Source organism: Pseudorasbora parva, chromosome 11 (genome assembly GCF_024679245.1).
Source record: "Pseudorasbora parva isolate DD20220531a chromosome 11, ASM2467924v1, whole genome shotgun sequence".
Taxonomy (NCBI): domain Eukaryota; kingdom Metazoa; phylum Chordata; class Actinopteri; order Cypriniformes; family Gobionidae; genus Pseudorasbora; species Pseudorasbora parva.
The window spans coordinates 47,860,914-47,873,065 of NC_090182.1; the positions used below are offsets into that span (position 1 = coordinate 47,860,914).

Consider the following 12,152-nt stretch of genomic DNA (forward strand, 5'->3'; position numbering starts at 1 on the left):
TGAATCAATCATAAACTTACTTTAGCTGGACAATAACTTTATAATGCCGAAACAATCTCTCTCCCATTAATCTCCTGTTATTACTGTAAGGAAGCTTTAAAACTATCTGTACTGTAGAAAGCGCTGAATAAATGAAACGGACTTGACTTTAAATGCTCGCCGTTATAGCAGGATGGATTCTGATTGGCTGTTCTTATCGTTCATCAGCTGGAAAAGCGCTCTGAAAGTGATTCCAACGATATCGTTGATCTGTGCCGTTATCGTTATCGCTGCGGTGTGAACTCTGCTATTCTTTAATATTGAGAGCGATTTTTAAAACTATATCGTTATCTTAATTATCGTCCTTGGTGTGAACAGGCATTTATATAACAATTATGTCTCTTTATGCCATCATTTTAATATACCATAGCATGTTTCCCCCCCATATGTGGCGGGAATTTGATCAATCAATCAACTTTCTTTATATCACACTTTCCCAGCGCCGATTGTGTCAGAGCAGCTTCAGTGTCAAACAGGACAATACTGCAGCAGAATTAGATTTGGCTGTACAGTCGTTCTGGAGAAAACAGTGATGTTATCAGCTTATTTTAATTTATCAGAGAGAGACAATGTTTATAACTGTAGTGTCCTCAACTGAGCAAGCCAAGCCAGGCGACCAAAGGAACCAAAACTGAAGTTATTTGAGGAGCAGATGAATGCACATGTCGCCCTCTGGCGGTCATTCAGTGACATCAGCTGATGATCAGAACACGCGTGTGGCAGACACACACACACACACACACACTCTCTCTCTCTCTCTCTCTCTCTCTCTCTCTCTCTCTCTCTCTCTCTCTCTCTCTCTCTCTCCTCCTCAGTGTATGTAGATGAAGAGTGTGTGTATGTGTGTGTGTGTGTAGCCTCTGCTGCGGATGGTGATGATGGGCGCGGGTCCGTCTCGCAGGACGCCGGGGATGGAGGAGGATGAGGAGGGTGAGGAAGGACCGCTGTCGAGCTCATCTTCATCAGTTTGGGAACTATCAGAAAATAGCAAAAGGGTGCCGCGCCAGGTGAAGGTGTATATGCGGTGCGGAGGCTGTTCGTCAGGCTTTAGTTCTCGTCAGAAGTTTATAGCTGATGAAGAGAGGGATGAGTGTGTGTGTCTGTGTTAGATAGCAGTTTAAGTCCACCTTTAAAACACGTCTCAGGAGTTTTCTCTCGTTCCAGATATGTTTCCGGTAGACTGTGTTGCTCTGATTTAGTGGAGCCCATTTCAGCCTCGGGTTCTTTCACTGTTGTGATGCTTTCTGCTGCACGTCCTTTTCTTACTGTATAGCCTATATATATTTTTCATGTGTTTTAAATATGTTTTCTTCATGTTGCAGATCCCTAAACAGGTGATTATACACAACGCTGTCTAATTCTAAACTTGTATGTCGTCAATTTTAAATTAAACTGAAGGAAATTATTACACGCATAAGAATTATTTCAATCAAAAATGAAGCGAGACTAGTAACTGCGCATGCGTACACTACTCGAGTGAGTAAAACAATAAACCATGAGCATAAGACTGTAGATCAGTGTTTAATTACAGCTTCAGATGATGATATGGGCAGTTCTATTGTGCCCTATGAAATCTGTTTATGTTTTTTCAATATCCATAAAAAAGGTCCAGATTCCTTTTCCTTCTTTTTAATTTTTTTTTCAGGATGGTTATGTTGAATGTTATTAATCAATGTATAAATAATTTATATCCTTAAACTTGTTTAATTGAATAATGATTTATCACAGGTTTAACAAAAATATATATGTATTTGTTATATGTATTTTATTATTTTCTGGTAATCAAATGAAGGCGTAAAACATTTATCTTTTTTTCAGATAAAAATTAAACCCTTTAATTTTTGTACATTCAAAGTGCTACACAATAGAGAGTTAATGCTAAAATGCTAATATTAAGACATATATTATAGTGTTTGAGAGTATAATAACCAAACCTTGATGACCCTTTTTATGATGATAGTTTCTCTCAAATTAAACGGTGCAAGGCTCGTAAAGTGTATGTAAGAGAAAAATGTAAGAGAGCACAAAATACAACTAATAAAACCCAGGAACACATCACATACAGGGCATCCGGAAACTATTCACTGCGCTCCACTCTTCCCACATTTTGTTATGTCACAGCTTTATTCCAAAATAGATTAAATTCATTATTTTCCTAGAGATTCGTGAGAGAAGTTTGATATCTTTGCTAATTTATAAATAAACAAAAATGTCATGTCCACAAGTACTCACAGCCTTCGCTCTGGGCTTTGTTGAAGCTCCTTTGGCACCGATCACAGCCGCAAGTCTTTTTGAGTTTGATGCCCAAGCTTGGCACACGCTTTCTGGGCAGTTTCTCCCGTTCTTCAGTGCCGGACCTCTCCATCTCCATCAGGTATGGGGAGCGTCGGTGCTCAGCCATTTTCAGATCTCCAGAGATGTTCAATCGGGCTCCGGCTGGGCCATTTAAGGCCATTCCCCGAGACATTAGCCGCTCCTGCGTAATCTTGGCTGTGTGTTTATGATCATTGTCCTGTCTGGAGATGAACCTTCGCCCCCGTCTGAGGTCCAGAGCGCTCTGGAGAAGGGTTTCATCAAGGATGTCTCTGTGCATTGCTGTATTCCTCTTTCCCTCGATCCTGACTAGTCTCCCAGTTCCTGCTGCTGAAAAACAGCCCCACAGCACGATGCTGCCACCACCATGCTTCACTGTAGGGATGGGATTGCCCTTCTCCGCTGATCGCTCAGTTTGGCCGTGCGGCGGCTAAGATTCCTGGTGGCTCCATTTCTTGAAAATCCTCTTTCCAAATGTGAGTGCCATGTGCGTCAGACGTAGACTGAGTAACCCCAGCCTGATCTGCCAGAGATTTGATTTCGTCTTATGTCTGGAAACCAGTACGTTCATTTCTACTGCTTCTGTTACACTTTTGCTGGAACCAATCACAGACTGGCTTATATACATGCCGCGCTACTGGCAGGTTTAACACGATGGCGGATAGCGAAGCGATGGGTTGTTGCCCGTTGATCACGCCTCTTGTGCTCTGATTGGTTGAAGGACTATCCAATTGCGTAGATTCATTTGAACTATGCCCGTTGATCACGCCTCTTGTGCAGGAGGAAATACAGAGCAGACTCCCCAGACCAGTGTTTAATCTTAAAAGACGTTAATCCAATGGAGCCATAAGCCAGAAAGAGTGAGAGAGAGTCTCAGGCTAAATACACACACACACACACACACACACACACACACACACACACACACACACACACACACACTACACTGTTCTTACAAACATTGACATCCCTAAAAGGAGGTTTTGTTAAGTTTAGCTCACTTCTTTGTCACTAAAATATGGTTATGCAGGTGCAAGCACAGATGTGTGTGTGTGTGTGTGTGTGTGTGTTTTATCCTGAGCATATCTATGTTTCAGCACATCAACTATTCACACAGATTGTGTGTGTGTGTTTTCTCTTTTAGTTTCCTTTGACCACTTTCAGATTCTCAGAGCCATTGGGAAGGGAAGCTTTGGAAAGGTGAGAGCAAACACTCATCCAAATACACACACACACACACACACACACACACAAACACACACACACACTGTCACTGACACACACACACACGTCTGGTTCACTATCTTTGTGGGGACTCTCCATAGGCGTAATGGTTTTTATACCGTTCTGCATTTTTACTTTCTCATAAAAACTCCTCCTGTGTGATTTATAAGCCTTTAGAAAAGTGAGGACCGCTGGCTGGTCCGGTAATCTCAGGTTTTACTATCCTTATGGGGACATTTGGTCCCCACAATGTAATATAAACAAGGACACTCACACACTCACATGTCCACACTGTCTCACACACACACTGTCACTCACTCACACACACACTTTTATATGATGCTCTGCGTGTTGTGAGAGTGTTTCTGCCTGCAGTGTCCAGTATTGAGTGTTTTGTTCTCCTCCTTCTCTCAGTGCTGTGTGATGGACGTGAGCTGCAGGCTGTGCTGCATTAACTCTGATATGATGAGCGCGCGCGCGCACACACACACACACACACACACACACACACACACACACACAGGCTGTGTTGCATTAACTCTGATGTCTTTCTCTGTGTACAGCTCAAGGCTGCTGGATTGGGGATATTTTTAGTGGCAGTGTCAGGAAACATTACTGGAGCTCACGTCTCTCACACACGCGGTTCGTTTAGCAGGGACTGACCGGAGTGGTGTGTGTCAGGATGTTAGACGCTGGGAAGAATGTTAAGCAAACAGCTGAGGATGACCAACACAATGTTTCTAAATATCTTAAACTCAATCACGATTAGAACAACTCGAGGGAGAGTAAATGATTTTTGGGTGAACTATCCCTTTAAGATATATCATTAATTAATCAAGAATTAGCACTACAGTGTTTATTAACTCTCGGTAATTAAAAGTTAAATCAACAAAACCCAAACAAATGTTTTACAGTGCAGCATTAACAAAGATAAATAAATGCTTTATAAGTGCAGTTCATCATTAGTTCACATTAACTAATGTTCACTAATGAACCTTATTGTAAAGTGTTACCAATGGAACTGAAGTGTGTGTTACGAACGGCTGCGATCCTAATGCAGCTTTATCGGGACAATGTGGAATCATAATCCGTGTCAAACGCACAGACAAACAATCCAGATGAGCCACAGGGCAGAAAACAGGCAACAAGTGTATTCAAGAACCCAAAACACAGGAAACCAAGAGGAAATGTGTAACAACATCCAAGACTTCGCTACGAGTGTGTGAAAGCACAGGGTTAATACGGTAGAGCTTACAGTTTTTCCAATTACTAACACAATTTTGCAAACTAGGCTGGTTTAATCAAAATACTTAACAGAAATACTTCACAGAACCACACACCCAAACTGCACAGTTCCTCATATATCTTGCAAAATGAAGCACTGTAATCAAAACTACATATAACAAAATCAAACTTTTGCATGAAGTTGGCACACACTTCATTCATATTACGATTCTTTTGTGTAACCAACTACACACTACACACTGCTCATAATGAAAAGCCCTCTCACCTTTAGTACGCGTTGCCATTATAGTAAAAATATGTTGTTCAAATTGTAGAAAATTCTTCATATTGTTCCCAATCCAGTCATGCTGTGATTGGCCAGGCGGCTCATGTGTTGGCCAATCAGCTCATGCTGTGTCATTCTGAATGGCAGTGTTTTGAAATAGCAAACATGTGACTTTATGTCCGATTGTTGTGTCTAATGCCGAGAACCGAGTTCAGGGCATTTAAAAAGTGCCATTTTGAATTGCAAAATGTGTGTAAAGCTAAAAATGTGTTTAGACTTTCAGAGATTTGAGTAGAGGTTTTGCTGTGTGTGTGTTTCAGGTTAAATAAGTGTGCTGTGCATGTAGGTTAGTGTGTTGGATAATGACACACAGCTGTAAGTAATCACACATAATGAGTCCAGGCAAAGGGTTATGGGGATTGAAGTTCATGCTGGGAGAGTAAGATAGTCTGGAGGAGCGCCCTCTGGTGGAGATTAGGACACAACAGCCAATCAAAATACAGGAAACTACATGTGGCCATCTGACCAATCTAAGGCCATTGTGTTTTTCGGAGGGAGGGGCTTCAGGAAGCAGGAAGCAAACGAGCCGCTCAAAGCACAGACAGCGGTGTGGAATAAAGGGAGGATAGAAGAAAAATACAGCGCTTAAAAAAGAAGAAGTATTAAGACATGATATACTGCACCATAAACACACTGCAAAAAATGCTCTTCTTCCTCAGTATTTTTGTCTTGTTTCGAGTCCAAACATCTAAACATTCTTAAAACAAGAAGTATTTACTAGACAAGCAAAAGTAATTGTCTTGTTTTGGGAAAATAACTCAAAATGAAGAGAGTTTTTGCTTAAAATAAGATAAATAATCTGCCAATGGGGTGAGAAAAATAATCTTAATTCAAACAGAAAACAAGATTATTTTTCTCACCCCATTGGCAGATTATTTATCTTATTTTAAGCAAAAACTCTCTTCATTTTGAGTTATTTTTCCCAAAACAAGACTTGTCTAGTAAATACTTCTTGTTTTAAGAATCTTTAGATGTTTGGACTAGAAACAAGACAAAAATACTGAGTCAGAAGAGCATTTTTTGCCGTGCACACCCAAGCCTAACACCACCCCTGTAATGTGCCGTCCGTCCCTGTCGAAGCAGGTGTGTATCGTGCAGAAGAGAGACTCCAGGAAGATGTACGCCATGAAGTACGTGAACAAGCAGCAGTGCATCGAGCGAGATGAAGCCAGAAACGTGCTCCGCGAGCTGCAGGTGATGCGCCGGCTCCAGCACCCGTTCCTGGTTAACCTCTGGTGGGTCTCATTCCTCTGAGCTGAGGCTTCCACACACACACACACACATCTCTGTGTTCACACACTTCTCTACAGGCACTTCCCCGTCAAATTCTGGATAGAATTTAGTTTTTTCTATTTAGTTAAATTTCTGAGGAAAGCCAAAGATAATGTGATGAAAGTGAACGTATGAAATGTCTCAGGTGTGTATTGCCGGAGTAATCAGTTCTGTAGAGGAGGCTCAGAATGAGAGTTTCCCCCTGAGATCTGGAGCCGGATTACAGCGGTGTGAAGATGACTTTAGAAAGACGGCAGCTTCATTATTTTATTCTCACACAGAGATTGGCAGATCTATTAGTGAAATCTGTTGACTTTATCAATCTGAGTGTCATTATATGCCAACGCTGAGCGCTCAAACATGGGGGATAAGCTCTTCTCGTGGTGTTTTCCCCAAGTTTGCATGCCTGTAACTCTAAAAGTATTAAAGATATCTTAATATCCTTCTGGATTCTGGTTCTTAACGAACATTTCTCATGCCAATCTCTGTGTGAGAATAAAATAATGAAGCTGCCATCTTTATAAAGAATCTTATTATTATCATTTTTTATATGAACTAAAATCACGCTTTAAAAAATGCTGGGTTAAAACGACTCAAGTTGGGTTGAAAATGGACAAAAACAGAAATTGGTTTGTTTGAACCCACAGTGAATGACCCATTCAAACAACCCAATTTCTGGGTTTGCCCATTTTCAACCCATCTTGAGTGTTTTTTAACCCAGCAGTCTTTAGTGAGAGCCGCTCCCGGGGCCTGACGGACTCTCTCCGGCCGCAGGTTTTCCTTCCAGGATGAGGAGGACCTGTTTATGGTGGTGGACCTGCTGCTGGGCGGCGACTTGCGGTTTCATCTGCAGCAGAAGGTTCAGTTTAAAGAGGAAACGGTCAAGCTGTACATCTGCGAGCTAGCGTTAGCGCTCTGCTATCTGCAGCGCGAGCACATCATCCACCGGTGAGCATACACACACACACACACATCAGACTAGCTCAAACACACATCATCCACCGGTGAGCATACACACACACACACACACACACACACACACACACACACACACACATCAGACTAGCTCAAACACACATCATCCACCGGTGAGCATCCACACACACACACACACCCGGCCATCCACGTGATGTAGAAGAACACGTGATTCCTCAGACCAGGCCACCTTCTTCCATTGCTCCGTGGTCCAGTTCTGATGCTCACGTGCCACTGTTGGTGCTTTCGGCGGGGTCAGGGGTCAGAGGTCACCCTGACTGGTCCATACGCCTCAAACTGAGCTGCTCTGTGTATTCTGACAGCTTTCTATCAGAACCAGCATTAACTTCTGGAGCAGTTTGAGCTCCAGTAGCTCGTCTGTTTGATCGGACCCCTCGGGCAGGTCTGGTCTACAACACAACCACAGAATACTTCTAATAAAGTTTTTTTTAAAAAATCGTTAAAAAAAGTTTGATTAACTAATGTTTTATCACATGATATGTATAAAACCACTACTCACTTGTGTGTGTGTGTGTGTGCGTGCGTGCGTGCGTGCGTGCGTGTGTGTGTGTGTGTGTGTGTGCGTGCGTGCGTGCGTGCGTGTGTGTGTGTGTGTGTGCGTGTGTGTGTGGTTCCCTCTAGTGATATAAAGCCAGACAACATTCTCTTGGATGAACATGGTGAGTTACTCAGTTTACGTCAGTCGATGCTGACACTCAGATAATGAGCCGTTTGGTGTAACTGCATAGTGAGCAGCTGTGTGTGTGTCGTAGGTCACGTCCACATCACGGACTTTAATGTGGCCACAGTCCTGAAGGGCTCAGAAAAAGCCTCGTCTCTGGCAGGAACCAAACCCTACATGGGTGAGTTTGACAGCAGAAACCAGATCTGGACAGTCCCTCAGCTCATCTCCTCGAGTCCTGTACTGAAGTTCACTGTTTGAGTCTCTGTGCTTTACTGGAGTATTATTTTTTCTGTAATCTTCTGACTTTAACTTCACTCCATCTGAAAGACAAATATCGTCCTCTTTACTCCACTACATTTCTATCAAGGTCCTCGAAGTGGAAAGTCGTTTCTGTCGCAGCTTTGAAAGTCAGTGATGATTTTTTTCTTCTTTACATTTTTTATAGTTTTTTTTCCGCAGACAGCCTATCCTCTCAGAAAACTGAAGCACACTTTCTAATTACGGCCATGAGCGCACACACACTGTGCCGAGGAGCCTCATCAATATAAACTGATCAGTGTTCAAATTTTTGGGGAAATTTCATATGACCCTACAAGAGTGATTACTGATAAGAGAAGAGTAAAGTGTGAGAATATCAGATGTGTATCAGTGTATTGGATCCGTGCATTCGGCCTTAAAGTGACAGCAGCTTTGTAACTTTTCTACAAGTATTTAAATGAGTTTAAGTTAGTCGTCTGCTAGTGTGTCAGATGGAGCGTCACTGACTGGCTTAAACCATGATGGCATAATGTGCATTTATACAACTATAATACAATAATGCGGCGACATAAAGAAGGACATTTACTTTTGATACGCAAGTACTTTAGAAAACAAATACTTCTGTACTTTTACTCCAGTAAAAATCTGTTTTTACAACTTTCACCTGCTATTGTGTGTGAGGGTCACTGAGCAGCAGAATAAACACATGGAGAAACAGCTGCGAGCGTGTGTGTGTGTGTGTGTGTGTGTGTGTGTGTGTGTGTGTGTGTGTGTGTGTGTGTGTTTCTCTCACAGCTCCAGAAGTGTTTGCTGGTCCGGGTTATGATTATGCGGTGGACTGGTGGTCTCTCGGCATCACGGCGTACGAGCTCCTGCGAGGCTCGGTGAGTTCGCTGAACACATGCCACGATACACTCGGTGTTTCTCATCGCCATATCAAAGCATTCTGAGAAAATCACATTTCCCTTCGATTGCACGTGATTGTTATCGTGCGGGTGCGGGCCATGTAATACAATCAATGGTGGATGAGAAATAAATCATTGTGTTTGTGTGATAAAGACAAGTTGCAGATGCCTCTTTCAAAATAATCCCTCCCTCATGTGACCTGACAGCAGAGCTGAAGCTCATTAAATATGCAAATCTTCTCCAATCCCAGCCGTGGGCGTTTACTCCGAGTCTCCAGTGACACGCCCATCAGAACTCAGCGTTCAGGAGAGAGCCTCAAAAACAGTGCAGAAAATAGCCCATTACTGATTAGTGATGATGTCTCTGAATGTAAAAAACACACAAACGTCATTAGTTGACCTTAGACTACAGTATAAAAAATAAAAAAGCCAGATCATGACACCTGTAAAGCAGCACTAGGTAACCTTTTTTTAACCTTCATAATATATTTTCAAGACTCTTGTGATGATACATCGACTTACAATAGGTTGAATGACACGTCTGCCATAGCCTGACGGGGTCTGTATCGTTTTTAATCGTACTTTTAAACTTCGGGTAGTAACCCGAGAACAAAAAGAACTACAAAATTCGACTGCTTTACGGCATATACGTCACTTCCACCAACACACACACTTCCTTACATTCAGACGTGGAGCCCAACTATCGTTTGTTTGTCGGATGTTATAGTCGTGTCTAAAGCAGCGCAGACAAATAAGAAAGAAAAGGTTTTGTTGGAGGAAAGCAATAAGAGGAAAGGAAGAAGTGATGTGATTAAAGGCAGGACGAGGATCAACATGTGACCAGCGTTTGCTCGTCGGCGTGAGCTGAAGGAGGCGTGCCCGACCGATGCTGTCCTGCTTGTTACGGTGATTACCGACCACTCAAACACTGAACTGAAGGATCATATAGATTCTGGAAAACGCTAACCAGTAGACAATAGACTACTATAATGACGCTGGCTTGTAAACGTGAGCATCGCTATCATTTGGCGTTTAAAAAAAAAAAACCCATGAAATGATATTCATATGACATGCTGAAGCATCTGCCACTGACTGTACCTGATGAAGACATTTCCCACGCGCCGCCAGAAGAACACCTGCATGTGAACTCCTCCTGCAGTGTTCAGGGGAACTGTTAGCGATGCGCCGGTCGGCTTTTTTTCCAACCCGCGGGCCGCTTTTATGAAGTTATTTGGCCCGCCCCGCACCCGCAACCATTAAATAGGCATACGGGGTCCGTGGGTTATGAGACGACCCGCGCATCACTAGTTCAGGGCTATCAGGGTTGTCATGTCAACAAATGCATGCGCGATGGCATCCCCTAATATAGTTTACGACAGTAGTTGAGGACAACATGTTTTCCCAACTGTAGGGGGACCCCGAGAGCAAAAGTTACCCAGTGCTACTTTAAGACCTAATAAACTCATTTATTTGGATATTTAGTTGAATAACTTACATTGAAAGGTTAGTGTTTAGTAAAGAAGTGTCTGACCGTTGTCATTCTGAGGATTGGTGTGTGTTTCAGCGGCCGTATGAGATCCGCTCCGGCACGACAGCAGCTGAAGCGATCAGCACGATACACACACAGCACGTCAGCTTTTCCTCCGCCTGGTCCGATGGGATCGTGGCTCTGATCCGCAGGGTGAGACGAAACATCACTCCTTTACTATATATGCGGGAGTAGAAGTCTAACTAACAGATATCTGCCGTTTACCAGATGTTGGTTATCAAACAGTATTCTTTTTGTCAAGTGTCTAGTAACTAACCCTTTGAAATGAAGAAATGAAAGGGTTAGTTCAGCCAGAAATGTAACTTCACCAGAATAGAGTTAGTGCGCAAAAACACTAAATAACGACTTATATAGTGATGGCCGATTTCTGAACAAAGCTTCGAACCGTTATGAGTCAGTGAATCGATTCATGATTCGAACCGTTATGAGTCAGTGAATCGATTCATGATTCGAACCATTATGAGTCAGTGAATCGACTCATGATTCGAACCGTTATGAGTCAGTGAATCGATTCATGATTCGAACCGTTATGAGTCAGTGAATCGATTCTGAGCCATCGGATTTCAACACTAATATCTTCATCTGTGTGTGAAGATGAGCGGAGGACTGACGGCTGGCCAACCACTGGAGGATTTAATCACAAGAGTTTAAATTTCTGGCTGAACTAACGCTTTAATAAAGAAACTCATACAGGTTTCGAACCCCATGGGGTCGAGTGTAATTTGTGACTTCTCTGTTGTCTGTGCAGCTCTTGACTAAAGACCCTGAGAATCGTCCGTCTCGTTTGTCTGAGATCCGGAGCGATCCATATCTGGCTGATGTGAACTGGGACGCTGTGCTGGAGAAATCCGTCCCGCCTGGTTTCGTTCCCAATGTAAGACACACACACACACACACACACCTGCTCATGATCAGGCTGTGTGATTCTCTCTCTCGCTCTCACACACAGAAAGGCCGTCTGAACTGCGACCCCACGTTCGAGCTGGAGGAGATGATCCTGGAGTCCAAACCGCTGCACAAGAAGAAGAAGCGTTTGGCCAAAAGCAGAAATAAACACTCGAAGCCATTGGTGCGTTCCTCATCACATCACTCTCACAGGAAACCCTTCAAAACCCTATCATTATATCATATCACTCTCTATATCCCCGCATCTAAAGTCTCCTTAGCGGGTTACGAGAACGACAGAGATCGCGATATCTGATTCGTGAACAATCAGCTTTATTTCTGCAGCTCTTTATACAGTACAGACCGTTTCACTCTTCAATTTCATCAATCAACATTTAAAGGGGTCATGAACTGAGAAATCAACTTTCCCTTGAGCTTTTAATATATATATATATATATATATATATATATATATAT

At 42.8% G+C, this 12,152-nt stretch overlaps 1 protein-coding gene across 3 annotated transcripts in view; it reads left to right on the forward strand.

Annotated features, from left to right (window-relative positions):
* The first annotated feature begins 898 nt into the window (after positions 1-898).
* The window catches only part of LOC137093317 (serine/threonine-protein kinase 32B-like), a 13,547-nt gene continuing 2,293 nt past the window's right edge, over positions 899-12,152 (forward strand). For 2 of the 3 annotated variants that reach the window (XM_067458168.1, XM_067458169.1), the window contains exons 1-10: positions 899-969; positions 3,497-3,552; positions 6,230-6,381; positions 7,193-7,366; positions 8,036-8,073; positions 8,167-8,256; positions 9,132-9,220; positions 10,806-10,922; positions 11,539-11,664; positions 11,740-11,859. In XM_067458168.1, coding sequence (XP_067314269.1) covers positions 909-969; positions 3,497-3,552; positions 6,230-6,381; positions 7,193-7,366; positions 8,036-8,073; positions 8,167-8,256; positions 9,132-9,220; positions 10,806-10,922; positions 11,539-11,664; positions 11,740-11,859 — 1,023 coding nt within the window. In that variant the 5' untranslated portion in view covers positions 899-908. The remainder of the gene's footprint in view (positions 970-3,496; positions 3,553-6,229; positions 6,382-7,192; positions 7,367-8,035; positions 8,074-8,166; positions 8,257-9,131; positions 9,221-10,805; positions 10,923-11,538; positions 11,665-11,739; positions 11,860-12,152) is intronic. The other variant, XM_067458170.1, reaches the window with a different exon arrangement.